At 43.4% G+C, this 22,069-nt stretch overlaps 1 protein-coding gene across 1 annotated transcript in view; it reads left to right on the forward strand.

Annotated features, from left to right (window-relative positions):
- The window catches only part of pmfbp1 (polyamine modulated factor 1 binding protein 1), a 149,379-nt gene extending 127,618 nt beyond the window's left edge, over window positions 1-21,761 (forward strand). The window contains exons 28-44 of the mRNA XM_066713796.1: window positions 288-410; window positions 1,662-1,788; window positions 1,967-2,124; window positions 2,452-2,698; window positions 3,952-4,141; window positions 5,727-5,880; window positions 6,308-6,475; window positions 7,426-7,593; window positions 7,778-7,945; window positions 8,632-8,799; window positions 11,203-11,370; window positions 11,961-12,023; window positions 12,262-12,371; window positions 12,460-12,534; window positions 12,841-12,934; window positions 13,111-13,178; window positions 17,679-21,761. Of these exons, the coding sequence (XP_066569893.1) occupies window positions 288-410; window positions 1,662-1,788; window positions 1,967-2,124; window positions 2,452-2,698; window positions 3,952-4,141; window positions 5,727-5,880; window positions 6,308-6,475; window positions 7,426-7,593; window positions 7,778-7,945; window positions 8,632-8,799; window positions 11,203-11,370; window positions 11,961-12,023; window positions 12,262-12,371; window positions 12,460-12,534; window positions 12,841-12,934; window positions 13,111-13,178; window positions 17,679-17,763 (2,334 nt within the window). The 3' untranslated portion in view covers window positions 17,764-21,761. The remainder of the gene's footprint in view (window positions 1-287; window positions 411-1,661; window positions 1,789-1,966; window positions 2,125-2,451; window positions 2,699-3,951; window positions 4,142-5,726; window positions 5,881-6,307; window positions 6,476-7,425; window positions 7,594-7,777; window positions 7,946-8,631; window positions 8,800-11,202; window positions 11,371-11,960; window positions 12,024-12,261; window positions 12,372-12,459; window positions 12,535-12,840; window positions 12,935-13,110; window positions 13,179-17,678) is intronic.
- The last annotated feature ends 308 nt before the right edge of the window (window positions 21,762-22,069 follow it).

The raw sequence follows: 22,069 nt of genomic DNA on the forward strand, positions 1-22,069 counted from the left end.
TCATCTAGAATGCCAGGGGGGTTAGCGTGTCCGGGAGAAAAAACAGATTAAAAGGGAGGTTTGGTCTTGTTTAGAAAAATAATAAAAGGTAATCCAATTGGCAGGGCTTGTATAGAAAACTGAAAAAGATCCTCACAGTCTTACATAATAAACACCTTCTCAAATGTGCAGAATTGTGTGACATAAACAGACACAAGACTGTTACTAATTTGTGGCTGGGTCGCATGGTGGCTGGGTCGCATGGTGCCCGGTGAGAACGTTTTTGGCTGATGGTGTCTGTGTTGCAGGTGGAGGAGCAGGATGAGGGAGCAGTGACGATCCAGGCCGATTTCTCTGCATACAAAGCCACTCACATGCACTCGGACTCGGAGTATGATGCTCAACTCTTACACATCCAGGAGCTCCAACAGGTACTGACCACCCTCAGGCCCGCAATGCCCTGGGCCCGCCTTCCAAACCAGAGCCTGGGCTGTCACTGACAGGGAGGGTCTATTTGTGGGAAGTGCTCTAGTGGGTCTCACTCAAATGGACAGTGGATATGATCTTTTTTTTTTTTTTTTTTTTTTTATAAAGCATTTTACAGATGGGAACCCCAAATGAAGAAATGTGAATTAACAATAAACTGGCACTGGCTGGGTTGTGTGTGTGTGTTTGTGTTGACATATCTATTTTCTATTGCACAGGGTGCCAGTCGGTTTGTGTTGCCCCGAAAGGCACCAAGAAAAACAGTGTTAACTGACTTAACCACCTTCTTGACTAATTGTTTGTTATGTCAGCGCTCGTGTGCCCGTTTGTTTTTAATAGAGTGTAGTAGAGCAATCTGTCAGCATGTCGACAAGGGAAAGTGTCAGCTGAAGTGTTGGCGTCCCAGCTGAGCGGCTGGGCTGTGTGCAGTGATTTACAGCCTAGATCAGCGCAGCCGGCCGGCCTGGGGAACGGCAGCTCTGGAAAGCCCAGATTGATTACCCGGAGTCCTCGCCAACGCTGCCGCCCGCCATGTTTTCGCAACCTTTTAGCGCTCTTTTATAGATGGTTAGAGCAGCTCGTTTGGCTATTTATACATCTGTAAGTGGCCATGAAATATAGATTTGTCTTGACGGTTGTCAGTGTTGTAGCTGTGAAACAGCTGTCTAGTGACATCTCATTATTTTAATGGTTTCCAATGGGGAGGGGGGTGCTGTCTGATAATACTCCTGTTGCAAGTGTGTGTTGCTTTGAGGGGTGTAGGGGGCCTCATTTATTGTGCTTTTTATTAACTTTATGGTTGTTGTTTTTTCTTTGAAGTGTGAGATTGTTTTTTTTATTATTTTACATGCATTCGTGCTTATGAAAGACACATAACTGGCAATAATGGAGAGGGACACCTATAGGCTACTTTTTTCTTGACACTAGATATTAACTCAGAGCCTCGTCTAATGAACTGAGACTGCTGTGACTTGTTGCATAACCTCCAAGATGGCAGCATGCATACCATCTTTAACACATTACCACTGTGCCATCCGGTCAACCCAGCTTGTGTCAGAAGTAAAGAAACGTAGGGGAAATAGGAGGATTAATACTGTGTAAAAGCACATGTGAAAACTGCCCCAACGCAGTGCCTGAGGGGGACCATCTGTCATTCCTGGGGCCATATGAGCAGTTCTGTCCCCGTGTCTTCCCAGGAGCTGTCCTGTGCGGTGCAGCAGTGTGACCAGGGCTCCCAGCAGCTCAGTAACTGCCAGGCTGCGCTGCACCAGCTGACAGATGAGGTGCACCGGCTCACAGAGCAGAGGGCTAACAGCCTGCAAGGTGAGAGGGTCTCTCTGATGCCTGACTCTACCGCAGGCTGTGTGGCTGGATATTCTACTGGTCCCATATGATTCTAACATTACTCTCAGTGTCGGCAATCCACACAGGATTTTCAGTGAGTCTGTGTGTCCACCTCTCGGAGTTGGTGACCTCACTGCTGTCTTTCTCCTGGCTGTAGAGGTGCTGAAGCTGGAGGAGACAGTGAGGCGGCTGCAGGGGGATGTGGCTGCGGAGGTCCAGAGGAGGGAGGCGGAGGTGGACAGGCTAGAGCACTGCGTGTCCAAACTGGAGGAGGACCTGAAGGAGGCCCAGCGACTGTGTGCTCAGAAAGAACAGGTACATTGCCCCAACCGACACATTATTCAACTAAATATTACAAATCTCCTTTGTTAACCAGCTCAACAAAATAAATAAACTATAAACAATTTATAAAATTAAATAAATCATTAGGCATTGAGGAGAGCAAGACAAAAATTCCTATGGCAGGATTGTTACAGTAGAAAATAAATCCACAGCTTGAGGCCAAGGCTTAATGGTTGCCTCCCCTTCAGGCAGTATAACTGTATGTTACAGCAGCAAGAAGATCAGAAATTTCTTAAACGGTGCTGCTGGCTGTGGTCTTCACTTCATCCCTTTCTCTCTCTACTACCTGTCACCTTCTAGGCAATCCAGAAGAGAGACAATCTGTTGAGGAAGTCTGAGGCAGACTTGGTGGAGGCCCACGGGACAATCAGGGTGCAGGCAGCTGAGGCTGAGCGGCAGGCAACGCTAGCACGAGGCCTCGAGGCCGACATCCAGAGGCTGAAACGAGAGAGACGACAAAGAGAGAGCGAGAGCACCGCTTTACGGGCTGAGCTGCTGCAGCTCAAAGACGAGCTAAAGGAAGCACATGCCCAACACAGGGACACCGGTACGGCTGCTTTATCTCTCAAATCATCCCAGTGAGGCAGTAGAACGGCACTGCAAGATGGGGAAATTAAAGCAATGGACATCAATTTAGAGAACATAGGTGACCACAGTCAGTTCTCTACCCATTCAATGGAGAGCTCTCTGCATGATGAATATAATTTCCTGAACTTGTATTCTGGGCTCAGGAGAAACAGAAACCAGACTAGTACTGGTTACAAAGAAAATGAAGGATAAAGAGACAAAAAATAAAAAAAACGTCACTCGAGTTTTCAACCTGCAGTAGCTCTAAGCCTTTGTTATTATTAACTTTTTCCCCCCCTCCCTATTCTCGGTTATTATTATTAGCAGCAGTGCCGTGTAGTCCTGGAGCCCCAGGGGCTGTCTTTAATAAGCTGTATGAGCCGGTCACCTGTTAGCGTGCTGCTCCAGCAGCTAGTCTGAAATGAAACGGCTCATCAATTCGCCGCCCGGGGCCGTGTCACACACAGACAGGAGCGCTGCAGACACGGGGCCTGACAGCAGGGCTTTCCAGCTGCTGTCTCCATCTCTCTGTCTCTGTCGTATCAAAACAAGGCCGCACGGACTCAGGCGCTCTCCTTCAACAGGCTAAACCAACACACGGTCACCCAGGAGCGTGGAGATCACAGGTTAAACATGCTGCTCAGAATAGAAAGAAAGCAGGACTGCTCTGCTTACAAGTGTCCAAATGTTTGTGTGCGTGTGTACGTACGTGTGTGTGTGTGTGTGTGTAGTTATGTGTGCGTGCTTTGAGGGAGTCTCATTCCTTGAACTACGGGCTTGTGCCTGGATTACCAACTAGAACTATGGCATGCTGTGCTGTTGCGATGGATAACATGGATTTCTCAGCCTGGTGTCATAGAATTGGGATTTGCATCAGAATAACCAGGGTTGAGGTTTAATTTCCTTATAGTAGACAGACCAGATAGATTCTTAGGCAGCTCAAAAGTAAATCATCTCCAGTTTTCCTAACCAGGGTGGGCAGCCATCAGTAGCAGTTCTTCAGCTGTTGTCCCTCGTTTCTCCTGATCGCAAATCCAAGTGGGAATGGTTGCCTCTACTTGCGATGCTTGTACTCCATTGCCTGACTTCCACTTAATCAATCAATAGTGTAGATCTGAAATTAAATAACCGTTAGGAGGGGTCAACTGGATGTTGGTGGTGTGATGTTTCCTCCTGGGATGACTCTGCTCCTCAGTGGCACTGTCTTGATGTTTGTGTCTGTGTCTGTCTCAGCCCAGGAGCTGGCGCGGCAGGAGGAGAAGGTGGTGCTGGCAGAAGGGGGGCAGCAGCAGGCGCAGGAGCAGCTGGGGGAGCGTGTGGCGGAGGTGGTGCGACAGGAGCAGGCCGAGCGCAGACTACAGGCCGAGCTGCGGAGGCTGAAGGAGCAGCTGGCCAACACTGACCAGGAGATAGTGGAGTACAGGTACCCACACCCTGCCTGTACAGGCCCGAAGCTTCGAATCTAAACACTGCCGGGAAATTCCAGCTCACGCTACCTCCCTTAAAGTAAACAAGATTTTAATCCAGTATGACAGATGGGTAGCAACAAGCTGTAATGCAGCAGAATGTAAAAAAATTGAACTTGTTGTTTTCAGATTCTTTTAGTGTTCATTGTCTTTTGATGTTATTTCCCAAGTCTTAGAAAAACAGCCTTTACCAGGATACAGGTAACTATACAGTGAATCCTTGTGACACCCATGTTTACTTTGAGAACCCTTCTACAGTGAGAGAAAAAAGTATTTGATCCCCTGCTGATTTTGTACGTTTGCCCATTGATAAAGAAATGATCAGTCTATAATTTCAATGGTAGGTGTATTTTAACAGTGAGAGACAGAATAACAACAAAAAAATCCAGAAAAATGCATTTCAAAAAAGTTATAAATTGATTTGCATGTTAATGAGGGAAATAAGTATTTGACCCCTTCGACTTAGTACTTGGTTCCCCTGCACCAGCCCCCCACCCCAGTGTGTGGTGTTATCTTTATTACAGTCACTCAGTTAACATTTTAGCTCAGTAACCCCTGTGCGCCGCCTCCTCTGCCTGTCTTGTCGAAGTGTGTGCGGGTCGGTCGATGTGCGGATCATTTCAGGTCGGGGCCTCTTGTGAAATCAGTTGTTTAAATGGCGATGCGAAAAGGAATCCGGAGATCTTAACCAGCACCTTGCCAAAGGTCTCTTGTTCAGTCAGCCAGCCTTGAGCACTAAGTACACCCGCGGCCTGCCAATACGCATTAGGGAGGATTTAGTAATTAAGTGATAGGCTGAGGACTAAATTGGGTGTTTGTGGGCTGTGAAGCCAGCCCGAGGTCCCAGCAGCCATGCAGATAGGGGATTCTAATTGCTGGGGATATTGATCAGGCTGGCGAGGGGGTGCTAAGGGAATTCGCAAGCTATCGATTAGCTGTTACTGTGGCCAGCTTGTCAATGAAAAGGGATGTGAGTGCTGGAAAGGCGCAGGGCTTTCCCGTACACACACGTTTAGTGTGACACAGCAGCTCCTGGAAAAGAGTTTTGTCTTTATTTATTTTATTTTCGGTCTCGACGGAGGGATTTCTTCATTGTAAAGCAAATTGCTTGTGTTGTAATTCCATTGCGTTGCAGACGCATACGTGATAGTTTCTATGCGTTTCTTTTTCTTAATTGTTGCTCTGCTACTCTAACTGGAAATAACCCTTCTGTGTAACGTTCACATAAATAAACAGCGGCTACCTTACAGGGAGCCCCAATCACCAGCGGCCGTGCAGTGGATGAGGGGAGCACAAGTCTCATCTGAACAGCTTCAGCATGTTAAAGCCTGGCTGGCCATATTAAATCTAATGGTCTTTGTTTTTAATTCTTGTTTTGAAAATGTTCATCTCCCGTGTTTGATACATTCAACCATATTTCATTATCTTTTATTTAGCATAAGAAGGACACTAGGTCAGACAGGTTGGTCCTCCCCAGGTGAAGGCTGGGTGATGACAGCTGCTTTGAGGCTGACGTTGCTTTGCGCTGCTGTGTTGACACAGGGGCCTGATGGAGCGTCTGAAGGCGGAGCTGAGAGAGAGCCGGCAGGCCCAGCACAGCGCACAGCAGGAGGGGGCCAGGCACCAGCAGGGGGCGCAACGGCTGGACAGGGAGCTGGAGAGCTGCAGAGAGCACGTCAAGACTCTGCAGAAGCAGGTAGGCCTGAGGGGACAGAGAGCTGCTGAAGGGGTTATTACAGCTCCAGAAAGGTGCTCGCAGCACTGCAGACTTAAGCTCCCTGTGATCCGATATAGCAGGAAAACTGCAATGACAGTGTTCACGTACTAAACTGTCATGGTATCCTCAAGCTGCCCTGGAGGGATCGCAGACTTCAGGGATGTGAAACTTGATCATCCACCCTGCTTGTCCTTGGTACCTCGTTTTCAGGCTGCCTTGAAGAAAAGCCCATTGAGCCGCACTTGTGTGGCAGGATGTTGAAGTGTATCGCTTTTAAAAGAGGGTCAGAGCCTGGTGTCACTTGAGAGGTGGATTTCAAGTAAACTAGCAAGCTGTCCTGCCAAGTCACCGTGTTAAATATAACAGCATAATCCCTGTCTATGTACTGCTGTGTGTGTGCGCTCAGCTCCAAGAGCAGGTGGAGGCTGGCCGGGCGCTGCGGGCAGAGCTGGCACAGGAGCAGGCGAGGCAACAGGATCAGCAGTGCCGACTGCAGAAGGCCCTGGAGAGGGAGCGGGCCCTGGAGAGGGAGAGCGAGGAGTTGAAGAGCATGTTGATGTCCACACAGCACCTGGTCAGCCCGGCACCCTGCTACACTGTTACCAAAAGCCATCCATCCATAATAAGTCATAGAGATCCTAATGTCACCTGCTGAGTTCTGAGGCCTTGTGGATGCACAGTGTGTTACAAGAATGTTGTAACTGTGTTCATTATCAAGTCTCTGTCCATATTATTGTGAAAGCAAAAAGACAGAGAAAGCAGCAAACTAATCACAGTTATAGAACAACAACAGTAATAGTGAAACAAAACATATAATTAATATAAAAAAGTAAAAACAAACAGAGAAATCTTATTATAAATGTGCTTCCCAGTGAAAATATAGATGTTAGGCTTTATGAAGTCTGGTGAGAGAGCAGAGCATCACTGCAGCCCTACAGGACTTTCATCTCCCATGAAGGGGAAAGATCTCTATTATAGGCCTGTCTGAAGCCAGACCAGCCTCTCTCCACTATTGACACTGATCTCATGTTTGTGCAGGAGTTTTCTTGAGGCACAGCAATCAAACTAGTCATTGTTTAAGTAAGAAGTTGTGCTTTGGCTGCAAAAAGGAATTATTTGTCAACCACCGAGGCACAGTTGAAGTGGGGTTTTTTCCCAATGCTAAATGTTCCAAAATATCAAATCCAGAAGTATATATCTTTTTTTTCTACCTGTCGAAAGGGATGTTCGAGAAATTAAATGCATTTGACTTTTAATGTTCTGTTAAGCGTTCAGTTGTTAAGAATTAAACTGTCTGAATGTTAAGTCAATCTGATCAAAAGGTTTCGCAATCAATGACTTTACCCTGCAAGATTAATCTTCTTTAATCCTATTTAAATACCTGTCATGCATGCATGTATTTAGATTATGCATCTTTCTACCCATCTACCTTAATCCTATGTGTTTATGGATTCTTAAATGGGGGAAAGAGTGTTGTTAACTCTCTGGGTAGTTTCTCTAACAGGCAGGACTTTTTTTCTGCAGTTGAAAGAGAGAGAGGGAGAGCTCTCTGGCCTGCAGGAGCGCGTGTCTGAGTTCCAGAGCGCCTCCATCTGCCTGCGAGAGGAGCACACGGCCTGCCAGGCCCAGCTGCAGCTGTGCAGGAGAGAGCTGGAGACGGCCCAGAGCCACAGCCAGAGACAGAGCCAGGAGGTCAGAAGATAAGGATATAACTATTTTTAATACATCTTGGCAAAATTGTCTTATACCATTGACTTATACTGACTTATACCATGTGTTAGAAAAGTATTGGAAATCATTATTTGCTATTTATTCACAAATATGTGTTGTAACTGCAGACAGTCAGTGACCTGTGTGTGTGTGTATACTACTGCAGATGGGCAGGCTAGAGGAGATGGTGTCGAGGCTCAAGTCAGAGCTGGACACGGCTGAGGACAGTGAGAGGCAGGGGAGGCAGCAGGCGGCCTCCGCAGAACAGAGAGTCAGAGAGCTGAGTCTGGAGCTGACAGCTGCCCAGGCCGCACAGAAGGAGAGCATGGAGCAGGTGTGGTGTATTCTTCACTAAATCATTTGCCTTTTACTTCTTATGGCTTTTATTGTGAAACAAGCAATTCAATTATATTAAATTACTCTTATTATTACTTACGTGGCTGAGGCCTTTAGCACAGCTTTCTCCTCTTCAGTACAACAACAGCACTCCCAACTTTTGGAAAACTTCCTAATGTAATGCATTGAAGGAAAAATCCAGTGCAGCAAATTATCTGAAGGCTGACAGTATGAAAATAATCAATACACCTTCCTATATGGAAAGGGAACATCCATATTCAGCAATAACCATTTCACTCTGCACTTCAAAACAACCAGCGTTCATCAGAAAAACAAAATCACAAACATACGTAAGATACGGGCTCCTCACACTGTGGAGAGCTAATTTTAGCCTTTTCGGGCAGCAGTCAGTTGAAGTGTTTGCTGCTCAAACAACAAAACACAGACAGAAGTTAAAACAGTTCCTGCCAGCTAGTTATTCTTCATTTTCGATGAGCCAGAGTTTGAGATGATATTGTAACTGTAAACTATTCTTGTACATATTTATTTTCTTACATTGTGTTTGAAGATTGGAGGTGTTCATCTGCCAATTTCTGGTGTTCCAGATGAATTGACGCTGCTGGAGTGTGTGTTGCAGGGCAGCAGTGCGGTCTGGCTGAACTGTGTGTGTTTGTGTTGTCCTAGCTGGGCAGCCGGAGCCGTGAGGTGGCAGCGCTGCGTGGGGAGCTGTCTCGCTCCCAGCAGCATGAGGCCCAGTTGGCCCGGGACAGCGCAGCCCAGGAGGACAGACTGACGCAGTTTGCCGCACAGCTGCAGCAACTGCGCAGCCTCAGCAGACACTCACAGGACGAGGTGAGACTGCAACCTATTCGTTCTCTCTGCCCAGCATGCTGCAGCTCCCAGTCCCATCTCAGGTCGCAAAACTGTGACTGCACATGAGATCACTCACAGCTAACAAGTTGCTTTCGGATCAATGCAGGACCGCAAGGACAAAAAGGGTGAAATATTCCAAATGTTTTTTACGGGGGATTCCAATATACGTTGCAGCACAACACTTGTCATGTTTCTTGTTTGAAGAGTATATTGTCACGTTCTCAGCAAAACATACAGCTGCCATTTGAGAGAGGAATATCTGCTCATATGATAAGAACCTTCTGGCATCTTCCCAAAGACCTGACCTTAAAAACGAAATGTACTAGCATTTAGTCAGTAGAAAAATGATTAGGTATTTAATTATTCAGTTATCAGAAATCACTGAGACACATTCTCGCAGTATTTACCCAGATCTACATTACTACAACTGCTCTGTGTTCCGGCTGTTTTTTTGTACGGATGTTGTTTATCATGCACATCTCAATGCATCTCTGTTCACCTCACTGAGTACGTGCTCGTGTGCTTCAGGATGATGATAAAAATATTAAGTTAATATTAAGAATGCTGATAAATGGCCATAGTTTGGCAAGCATTAGTTATAAATAAAAAATTACCAAAAGCCTCGTGAAGGAAAATAAACCCAAAAATCTCAACCAGATTAATAGATGGTCATCAGTCCAGAGTTAAGTTAAGTAAGAATTATACCCTTGTATAGCCCTTGTAGTGGATTAATTTGACACAATAGCCAGTGCAGGTTTTACTTTCTGGAAAAAAAAGGATTCTAAATTGCATTCCTCACCATCTGGCAGTCCTGTGTTTGTGCAGGAGCTGAATAAACAAAGAGGAAAGCCTTGCTAATCCTGCCTCTCACACACATCACCAACCTGCCTGGTCACTGCATCCACCTATTAAACTCTGCAGACAGTGGTGTCAGAAGAGAGGGAGCCCTTTCCTGGTTACAGTATATCATATTTTGAAGTAGACTAAAATATGGATCATGCTTATGCAAACCAGAAATGGCTCACTCATGTATGCTCATGCATATGTATGGACACAATTAGCTGTGATAAGCTAAGGTAGCTTTGTGAAAATATGCTGAGTTCACTGCAGCGAGATTAACTCAGATCAGTGTGTTCTCACTAGGTGTACTCAAAGTCTTAGCGCTTGCTATTGTTTCACTTCATTTCCTAAGTGCTGTCACTGTTGCATGGTAACAGAAATATGGTCTAGCTGGCCTAATTGGCTTAAGAAAAACATCCTTGTAATTTCTCACTCACTCAGCTCCTTTGCAGCAAATGAAGACCAACTATGCACACAGTTACACAGGGACATGATCGTACCTGAGAAAATCAGCATGATTATACCACACAGAGCCTGTATCTAATTATAATTATACACAGTGTGACTGTTTTCTGTGTTGCTTTGAAAATAATTGTATCGCAGCAGATTGCAGTGTCAGGAGGGAAAACCATCATCATTCACACTGGCTATTTGGAACCAAAGGTGCAAGAAAAAAAAAAGAGTAGAAAAAAAAGAGTTAATTTCAGAGACCTGAGCGTCGGCAGCGGTTGTCCTTTTGTGTGGATTAGGCGAGAAATCTCAGAGAAAATGATCAAAATTTCTGCACACTTTGGTTACTTTGAGATCACAGAGGGATTAAGAGGGATATGGAGCTAATGCAGTGTTAGGCTGAGTGAAGTGAATCTCATCTCCGCTCATGCCTGCAGAGGACCCTTTTTAATTGCCTTTGGTTAAAAAAAAAGAAATCCTTGTCTTTCATTACATTTATTGCTTCTCCTCTGCATTCCATGTGCTCTCCATTTTGGTTGTGCTCGAAAGGTCACCGTGTTGGTGTGAGGTAGCTCTAAAGCTAGCCTGCTTTGATCACCGTACGTGTGTGTCAGACCTACTGCACAGTCCACCAGCGCTGTAGGTGTCGACACGTGGAGAGTATGCATTTTGTGTTATTGCAGTGGCTATATATATATATATATATATATAAAGTAATATATTGGAACTGTTAAGGAAAATGTGATTCCATGTTGCTTTCTTAAATTCAGGGAACCAAAATTGCTGAACAAACATATTTCCCCTCTCTCCCTCAGGCATGCAATCACACAGACGCAGGCAGACACTTTATATTGCATTTTCAAATTTCTATTTGCGTTGAGAAGGGAATTTTAAACCAAATGGTGTAAATTATGCTCTCCACCACCAGCACCCAGTCCACAATTGCACTGTATCAACACTTTCCTGGGTGAACTAGTGAGTGCTTGTGTCCTATGGCCTATACCAATATCCTGTCTGAGTCTGTGGTACTCCCTGAGGGCGAGGTCTGCCACTCTCTGCCCTTGCCTGATGCCCGTGTTGTCTTGAACCCAGGCTCGGACCTACGAGGGCAGACTGTCGGAGCTGAACGCCCAGCTGGCACTGTCGCAGCGCTGGGGTCAAGAGCAGCTGGCAGCGCTGGAATCCAGAGAGGAGGAGACGGTGGTTCTCAAAGTGGAGCTGGCATCACTCAGGGAAAAATACCATGCCAAGGCCAACCAGGTTACACTTTAACTGTCAATCAATCAATTTGGTATTGCACCCTTTGCAGAGATGTTACAGAGTGCTTTACACATTTAAATCAACACAAACTTGTGTTATTAATACAGAAAGGGAAAACTAAACTATTAGGCTTGGAGGAGACAAAAACTAAAACATTTAGGTTGGCAGACTGGTATAGGAGTAAATAAATCTCATGTGTTCAAGCCTTGGCCTTATGGTTGCCTCTCGTCCCAGTAGTGCAGATCAGAAAATCCTTTTTGTTGTCCCCTCCCAAACCTAATATCCCATTACAAATGCTATAATCTAACACTGACTTGAGAACTGTCTTCTGTGCAATGATACCGTTTACAGTTGGTCACTTTCAATCGAATAAAGCACGTGGATACGTCCACAAAGGCCTCTGTGGTGGTTGCATTTGGCAAGACTCAAATTCCACCACTAGCGAGTGTGCAAATAAACAACCTTGTCACCCCACATGGAGGTGTGTGCTCTGAAGTTCATTTGCCGGCCATTGGAGTTACTCTGAACAGGTGCTAACCAGGTTGGCAGCTCCCTGTTTTATTAACAGCTCCTGTCTGTCTGTGTTACAGGTTGATGCCTTACTCTCAGAGCTGGACTTAATGGAGCAGAAGTGCAAGGCGACAGCTAATGAGGTACCGTTCAGCGCTACACTAGCCAGTCTCTCTCTGATGCGTGGACAGTTAAGAGCAGTGCCCTTAAGCAGTGTGAAATGTGTGCACTGTCTGTCTGTGCTTTATGAGCGTCATTTATCCTGAAGAATCAGTGTGTCTGTCACTAAACAGGGCTGTGTGTTTGTTGTGTGTGTTTGAGAGTCAGGGAGGCTTGTTTCCCTTTGGTGGGTTGCGTCTCACTGGTCATGTTTCTCTCTAGGTGGAAGTCCTGCGACAGTCCTTGGCAAACGCTCGCTCAGATAGCTCCCGTCTGCACCGAGAGAGCGAGCTGGTCGTGTCCAACATCAACCACTGGGTGAAGGAGCAGAAGTGCGTGTCTGCAGAGTGGGGGGGGCTATGCTTATTGCCATGCACTGGAGTGTTTTGTGTTGGTTTATTGGTGTTTGATTTATTCCAGGGAAGCCAACGAAAAACTAGGCAACAAGATTAAGGAGCAGAGTAAGCAGATAGTCCATCTAATGGCTGAGAAAGAGTAAGTTCAACTTTCCCAGGAATTCTCACCAAATTGTTGTGGACTGAAAAGATGACATCGGAATTAGCATAGCGCACACAGGAGCTGGCATAACAGCATGGCTAGAAATTTGATAGAACGGACCATCACAAACACTACGCACACACAATCGTGTAGATACCAATGGCGGTTGGCCCTGAACATCTCCTTTGTACATGTGATAGCAGCCCTGCTGTACCTCACACCAGGTTTCCCAGTCTGTCTAGTGGGATTGTGAAGAGCTGGATGTGTCAGTACTTCAGCCACTCTCTCCATTTCTTCTCACAGTCACCTACAAGAGACTATGGAGGCCCTGCAGAGAGAAAACAGGAAGCTGAAGGCTGAGGTGGATGAGAGGAGGATTGAGCTGGAGAGGTTCAGGGTAAGTCTGCTGGCTTTCTAAACACTGAGGGACACTATTTATGTTTATTTTTCTAAAGCATTTAATTTTGGAACCCATTCCTTTGATACCAACTTGGTTCTCTGTTATGGAAAATGTGTGTAATATTTCTTCCTGTGTTATGTAAGTATGGTGATCACCTGACTCTCCCCTTGCAGGCCCTACAAGCCACTCAGTCAGACCAGCGGAGTGCCTTGACACACTTACGTAGCCAACTTGACTCAGCGTGAGTAAACCTACAGACATACAGTATTGAACATCATTGCCCTCATATTATGTCTTTGTATTCATTTCCCAAGTTATTTATTTGTTAACAGATATTTTTAATATTTCAATAATATACTGAGAGCATTGTCAGTTTTTATTTCAATATTCATGCATTGATACATCAGTGGCACATTTCCTTTATGATTTCTTGCAGCTTGGGAATTGTAACGCTCATCGAATACCATTCATCCATTTACTTTGTGTTCTTATTATTCAACAACAATAATTAATAATCAAACTCATGCAAATGATGAAGTCAGATTAAAATAAACATTTTTACTTTTTCACTTTCGAAAGTTTATTTTGTTATGATTGTTTTATTCATGGTAGGGAAGTTTGATGTGGGATTAGCATACTCCTGTATGTGTTTTTCTGGTTAATGGCCCATGTAGACTGGCTGTAAAATCTGAGGGCTGAAAGCGCCGAAGTCAGTAGATTGATGTTTCAAATCCCAGACTGCACAGCAACTTCTGTGTTTTTATTTTGGTCCGGCGTCGGGACTAGAGTAGTGTAGAATAGCGGCTTTAATGCAGGCTGCCTTCTTTTTTGTTTCTAGCACGTCTACCATATCCCAGCCCAGCACTAAAACAGCAGTTATATAAAAGCACATGGCGCTTCTGGGACCGCGCGCAGAGTGAGCCGTGCGCTGCTATGCTGTGGCTCTGCGTGTGTGTGTGAGCACTGCGCTCTTAGTGCGTTCGGGGAGGCCGATCCACTCTGTCCAGTCACGGTACAAGTCAATGCCTAGCAAGAGGGCTGAGGTTGTTAACACCAAAGATGCATTTCTTCAGCCAAGCGTAAAATCTCTGAGGTGGCCACAAAGAAAGCCACTCCACAGGCCCTCAAACTTTGAGCACAAACTTTCCCCTTGAAGGCTGAGCGCTTTGACCCCACATGGTTTCCAAGTTCCTCTCAGGTCTTCTTCCAAGAAGCTGGGCTTAACATCTCACAATGCAAACAGTCATATTCTAAGACCTGGGAAGCTGTTTGTGAACTCTGAGCGTACAAAACTGGCTCCTCTGAGAACAGCTTTGTTCTAAGGGCTAAATATTTTGATCGGGTCTATTTCTGCCACTTAACAACGTCTATAAAACTGTGTTACAAATCTTATTTTTTTGACATCAATTTATATTGAACAAAAATAGTTGAATTCAGCATATTTGTTGTAACATGTAGGACATGTCAGAGATTCTCTGATATTCTCCGAGTGCATGGAAAGTCAGAGGTGGATGTTCCAATCCTTTGCATTGCAGCATTTCTCAAAAGCATACCGTTGACAGTTGGATTATTTTATCGCTAATGTAATAATATAATTATATAAGTAATATATAAGTACCAACTGGAGCAAAAACCTAAGCAGAAGTGGACTAGGGGGTCTGATATACTACCCATTGTATATTATTTTAAACAAAGACCACAGACCTGCTCAATTATTTAGACAGAAACAGGATAAGATGCATTTGGATTCTCTGATATTCTTAAACAGAAACTTTTATTTTCATTTAAAGTTTTAGCAGAATGCATCAGATTTTCCATCTGTGTGGCTAAAGTTTCCATATCACCTTAGACTTGAATTGTGCCTGGCTGCCATGTTTCCTGGTGGTCAGAGCACTGCTCGGTCATCTTTTCTGAAGTCATCCACAACATTATTCATGTGAAAAAATGCACTTTGACTTATCTTACTTACCGTCAGATACCCTCTCCTCCCATCTGATCTCACTGTGCACCTAAAAATCACACTCACCACTAGCTTTCGCCCAGTATATGGAGTTTTTTAAACATCTCTGTGTCTGCCTGTATTATTTATTTCTGCAAACCTGGCATAAAATCTCCTTTCTTTCATTTTATAACAGAAAATATATATTAATCAAAACCTACTTAATGCATATAAAAACAAGTAAATTTCTCTTTGCAGCATTCTGAAAAAGATTACAAGGAAATAAGCGATGTAGCGCCGTCCAAGTAATTGTTGTAGACACTGCGGCTTTCTGATCAATCACCCGAGTGAAACGACTGAATATAGCATCTGACCTGGAGTAAAGAGATGCAACTACTAACCATTAAGCCACTGGGTAACTAACTGAACCTCAGCTAATGTTCTGGGACATCCTAAAAGCCTTAGGGGGACAAAAGATGTATTTTGAACTCAGCAATAAGTAAATATAAATAAATAGATAAATAACTAAATTGCATATGAGGAGCCGTGGGAGCCGTGCACATTCTCACGCAGCGCTTTTGTTTATCGCATCAGAGCTTCCAGGCCCTGCTGATGGCAGCTTACGCAGATCCGCTCCTTCTGCATCATTCATTGGCTTTCATTAACTGTCATTACCAGGGCTTTCAGAAGAGAGAGCCTGGAAATTCAACTGGAAATCTTCCGAGACCCCAATTTATTTATTTATTTTTAAAAATCTAGAGCCCCTTAAAGTTCCCTCTCCAAATCCCTACTGGGATACACAAGCTGACAAGCAGTGTAGATCGAGACGACTTGCTACAAGCGGGTTAGAATGATAATCGACCAGGTAGAGGACAAAAAAGGGAGAGGGAATTGCAATTGGGCTTTGAAATGGGGCACCAATACACTCAGGGCTGATAAGTTTATTTAAATGTACAAACTAAATGTCCTCAGATTACAAAAGAAAGAAAGACTTTGTCATTTGTAAGGCATTTTGTGGTTGTAAAGTCTTAAGACGAAAGTGTTAGTGTGCAGGAAATTACTGTGGATAAGAATCTGTAGTGTGTTTTCTCCATAAGCATCCCGAATAGACGGAGTGAGACAGATAGGACTTTTTATTGTGCATGCTTCCTTTTTTCTTTTCTTTTTTCTTGGCTTCTTTATGGAAAAAAAAAAACCTCGCTGCTCTAAGATGTTGTGCATTTCCAAAAGCATGGTGTTCATTAGCAATTTTTTTTCCAGTTCACTTCCAGCTAGAAGGTCCCCTGATTGATAGAAAGCTTGCGCTGTTTATTTGGGTATCAGGGAATGAAATATTCATATTGTACGCTTTTCCGAGCAGAAGTTATCAAGATGCAGCGTAAATGGTACTTGGGATTAGATTTTCACAGCAGATTGCAGTTATTAAAAAAAAAAAAAAGAAAAAAGGAAAAAATGGTGGGGGGTTATTGGGGCTGGGGGGGGGTGGACATTCAGCAACCATCTTCCTGGGAGGCAATCTATTTATTTTTCACGCAGCACCAGAGTAATAGTGTTGGCTCTTAATGCAGTGTAGCAAAAGTGCTTTGGTCCGCAACCTTTCACGCCTTCACCTCTTTTTTATGTGATTGAATAGTTAATAGCGTCGAGTGCCTTTGAAAACCCATAATGTGGCCCCTTTCTGGAAATTTAGACAGGATTTCCTGACCTTGTTGTCTGTCTATTCTGGGATTATCTGGGCAAAGGCTGATCCCCTTTTCAACATCCTGGACAAACCACACTGACCACAGGCTCACACCCCGTCATGTGCGCCCCGGATGGGTGAAGTTATTATGGAGTCGGATCATTTACTCCCTGTGCATGACATGATCATTGTTCACTCACTCTCCTCCGCCTACACTCAGTTTAATCTTGTTTTTGTATTTGCTCCTTTTTGGAAGAGAACTCGTTGGATTGTATTTATTTTTATTCAAATAGGAATAGAAGGAGAGAACGTGCAAATGTGATGATCACATTTAAGCGAAACAGTGCGGCGAGAAAGTCTTGGGCTCTCGATCGAAACTTTCTAACCGTGTGAAGTAAATACTGTGTCTGATATTTAAATTCCAGGAGCCAAGGTGTCCCTTTTGATCCGTGTAACAATTGAAATGTACCATTCCTTGAGCGAGGATAATAGAAACGTTTCGAGTAAAACGCAGCAGTGATTGCTGATGTCTACTGCTAAGTATCAGAAGAGTAACGGAAATTATTCATGATACCCTCTTAACATCAAATGCAAAATAAAGCTTGCCTTTAGGTAATAATGCAGGTAATAATGGCATCTGGGCTTCAGTTATGTGGAAGCATGGCAAACATGGGTGTCTGTGGCACTGATAGCTGAGGCAGTGAGTCTGTTTGCTGGCATGATGAAAGCTAGATTGGGAGCTGAGAGGCTCAGAGTGGCTAATCCTCTCCCGTCCTTCTCCAGCAGCACTTAAGCCTGTCTTGTTCCCCCCCGTTTCTTCTCTTTCACTGTGTGGTAGAGAAGAGCTGCAGGGTTGGTTGGGAGCACAGGAGCTCAGTGAGAATGAAAGCAGAGATAGGACTGGTCCTTCTCAACATTAGTCGGGTAGGCAGACAGCTCGCTTTGTCTTAAAGGACCAGGCCAACATGGAAGGGGATTTATTGACACCGGTGAAAGCCCTAGATGTCCTTACTTACCTAAATGTCCTTGGCTTTAAGAGAACCAAAGCCATGGCTACTGATCCGAGGCCACGATGCTTTTTGTAGATGTCAGTTTCTCAGTCAGTTTTCTCATGTCCTCAGGCCTTCCCACGTCCCGAGAGGTGCCATTCATAGCCAAGGAAACCTGAAGAAGAAGAAGACACTCCTGGCGGCCAACCTGAGCTGAAGCTAGGACATCCCAGATGGGCATCCAGGCCAGGACAGGAGCTCACAGTCCCAGTGTGGGACAGCCAGCAGGACTGGCCCGGGAGGACTTTGGGCCGCACTCAGACACTGAGACACACTCGACGCTGACCAGGCCCAATTGCACAGGACAATCGCTCAAAACTGTGCCTTACTGAAGAACTCCTCGCAGAACTGGCAAGCATTCTCACACCAGCAGTGTTTTTTTTCTTGATTTTAATTAATGACAATTAAAACCATCATGAATGCAGTGAATTATGTAACAGGTGATCCTTACTTGTTCTGTGATTTTGAACTAAATTAACTTTGCTTATAATAATTCCGTATCCCTAACCCAGTTGCAATTTGCAGAAAAAAACAACAACAAAAAAAACAGCTGAAATATTTTCAAATGTCCTTTTTCCATGCTTTCCTATAATTTTACTTTGCAGGAGAGTACTTTAATATTTTCCAAAAATGACTTGGTGAAACAAATACTTGAATATTTTCATAAATTAACTGTGTAAAATCATTATTTTAATATTAATATTAAACAATTAAACACCGAAACCACTGTATTTGTCCCAGGTCTGCTATTACAGAAATATGAATATTTGTCAGACATTGTTTGCAGATTGAAAATGGAATTGTGATCTCATTAAGGATATACTCTGTGCTGAGCTCAGATTGAAACAGACTTCTTCAAAACAGAATTAGACTACGTTAGAAGCACTACTAAGACTAATGGACAGAAACCAATAACAGCTAAATAAATTGGTGGCTTCATAACATACTGTAATTTGCTATTTACAGGTTCTGTTCTAAAATCTATAACCTGGATAATGATAACTTACATCGAATTCCTTCTTCTGTACAGCAATCAATAATAACTCCTCTCGATTATTTTTGTATTTCTTACAGAGTTTAAAAGAAAAATAATAATAATATTTATATTTTATATATCTTAAAATTAGGATTTGTAGGTATTTTTTTTAATTGCTCAGGAGTATTGTTGCATTCCACTTTGAATTAAAACATCACAATGCTGCTTTGATTGCTATATCTTTTGGAGGAGTGCTTCCCTGTCATATCAGATGTATTGCACATGGTGGAGACAGCATTCAAGGCTATTCAAATATTTTCTTCTTATTTTTTATTTCTTTTTTAAAGCCTTCCTTCCATATCCTATACTGGCTGATGTTTCCCTCAGATATAATAGTCAGGCACCACATTCAATGCCAAACTTTCTATTGTACATATTCCAGCCCTTTCCCCTCATACAGGTTTTTCAGGATATCACAGATCAGTGTTGGAGACACTTAGCTGACATCTGTGTTATTCTGTGATTAAAGAGACATTTATTCTTGCACTGCTTCTCCTTTGAGGCCACACTGTAGCACATGAAACCTCTGGATGATGAGGTATTAGGCAGATGTGCTATAAAATAAAATAAAATAAGCCATGGTCCATGGAAGTCCTGAAAAAGGATCGGTAAAAGGATACAGAACAGCTTGTGTTTCTGGACAGAACGTCTGTACCAAACCACTGTTCACATCCGAAATTAAATCTTATTCATACAGTGCATATTGGAGCAAGCTCAGTATTCTCATCAGATCGACCATTATAATTTCCTGTGTTTATCATCAAAAGCAGCATTATTATATTAATACCAGTTTCCCGAGACGAGCTGTCAGGGAAATAAGTTTCTCTTGGCTGTCAAAGGCTACAGACACCAGCCGGAAATCAAAATCCACACTCGTTAATTTAGTTTGCTTCCAGCCTTTATTAATTTTAGTAAAATATATTTCGACAGGTCACATTTGTACCTGAACAACACCTTTATCTTATGGAAGGCATAATGTGAGGAAATATTATAGTTTTAGAATTATATATATATAGTGTAGCTATCTGGGGCCGTGTATGTGGAGGGACTGCAGTGTCTGCTGCCTGTCTGTCGGTGCTGTGCGTTAGGAGCTGGGATAGTTCGTTTCGGGGTTTGTTGTGGTTTCCTGGGTCATGGGGTAACTCCACATGGGAACAGAGGGGCTGCCGTGATTGGCGGCGCCGGTCATAGGGGTGCCCTGGTTCTGGTGAAAGGCTTGATTTGTAGAAAAGGGTTGTGCCAGTGTATTGTAAATATAATATAATTTGAATGTTTGTTTTTAACTTTACATATGATCTCAAGTTACCCTGAAATCTCGATGCTCTATTTTCTAGGAAAGATGAATGCTAACTATAACTGTTTTAAATTAGTGGGCCACTCTAATGGAAGTTCTCAGTTTTCAGTTTCTTGCTGGTTGGCCTCTAGGGTACCTTTTCTTGCGCTTTTTCCACTGGCAGCCTCAAATTAAATGTCACTTTTATCGACATGACTGCCCTGTCTGTCAGGCGCACAACAGAAGTGTTTACGCCAGTCGTCATATGGACACACACAGGGTCTCTGTACACGTTCAGTCAGCTGGTGCCTTGTAGGCCACAAACAGTGAAGTTCAGCGAAGGATTGCTGAAATGACACCGGGACCCACTCCTATTAAATACAGTCAATATATGACTAAATCTGGAAGAATATTTTTTTCTGTCCATCTTTAAAACAAGGCTGAAAGGAGGTTTAAGACAAGGCTGTGACATGTTCCAGAAGGAACAGGCAGCTCTGCAGCCCATGGCTGGCATGGTGTGTGTACTAGGAGTCTGGGTAGGAAGTCCAGTGAGACACCTTTTTGGGGCTGCAGTTGAAGAGAGGTCAGTCAAGCTAGATGTTGTATGTAACCTGGCTATAAAATACAGATGCTGCCTCTTTTAATATCTTGGCTGAAAACAAATACCATGCTGTCTTTTTTTCCCCACCAGCATGGTTCTGCTGTCTTTCTTCATTTTGATAGGAATGGCTTTTTAATCTTGTCAGACCTCCAAACATCAACAGCAGCTCTGAATGGCCTTCGGAGACACGTAACTTGGCAGAGTGAATCCAGCTCAGGTGCTGTGATCGGGCGGTATGTAACCTGAAATGGTTTCATAGTGGATGATGCAATCACAGAGATTTGATTTCTTTTTTGTTTAAACATTTGTTTTACAGGCACTTAGTCTAATCTTTTAGTATTGTATATAAACCGTGTTTTGGTGGGATCATGAAAACCATTAATGTGAATGGAGGTGCAATGTGAAGTTTTTTCGTCCCTGGTTTGACTGACTGTTAATTCAGTGCTTTGGATTTATTAGCTAATAGAAAAATGAAATTTCAGAGCAAGGAAAATATTCTTGGAGGGGTACATTTTATTCATATTTGACCTTCTTAAATATTGCTTGCATTCTGATCAAAGTGTACATTTCTCAGGAACAGTGACTTAACCGTCGGCTGCTGACCAGCTGTGAATAGTAATATTTATTATTTTGGTAAAAAGAGTTACAGGGGTTGTTAATCAGACAACTGTTACAAATTCAACGTGTTTCCATATTAAAGGTGGAATTACATTTGAATGTGAATTATCAATGACACGTAGAGGGTTTCAGCTGTCGTAGTCATTTTGCAAGATTGTGCGGTGGAGACTCTTACTGTGACGTCCCATGTACAGGCCACAACAAGTCAGTATCCTAAGGAAAGTCCATAATGTTCAAAAGGCATCACATATTACTTAGCTCATTATCATAATTTGAGGCATAATGTACAAACACTTAATGTAATTGATTTGTTAGAAACCAGAGTGAAAAAGAAATGCATCTTGAAGTTTAACTATAATTAGTGCTATACTTTAATTGGTTTCATGGATAGATCTCTACAGCTAAATCTTTTTCTGGGCTGGCATGTGGAAGTGCTCTAATGGTGTTCACAGTGAAGAATGTAAATGCTGTATACTTTAAATAAGAAATAAGGGTTCTGATTGTGCAAATACATAGAATACCTATTTTATCCTTGCCTAATCCCTCCACCCTACTAAGAAAATATATATTGTACATTGATTTTTACTCATGTTTATTAAATTATTTGTTTACCTGTCAAATTGAATTTACATGCGTCTTATTTCATAGTTATATAAATAAATGTGCATGTATGTATGTATAAATAAATGTCTAGATATATCTATTGATCTGTGTGTGTGTGTGTGTGTGTGTATATATATGTGCACACACTGAGTGGCCACTTCATTAGGTATACAACCTAATACCGAGGTGGATATTGGCTGGTGGTGGATCTTTACTCCCAGTAGTTTGTTCCATCTCATCCCACAGATGCTCGATAGGATTGAGATCTGCAGAGAACCATACCTGGACAGTCCTAGCCTTGTGGCATGGAGCATTATCCTGCTGAAAGAACC

This window comes from Amia ocellicauda, chromosome 9 (assembly GCF_036373705.1).
Source record: "Amia ocellicauda isolate fAmiCal2 chromosome 9, fAmiCal2.hap1, whole genome shotgun sequence".
Lineage (NCBI taxonomy): Eukaryota > Metazoa > Chordata > Actinopteri > Amiiformes > Amiidae > Amia > Amia ocellicauda.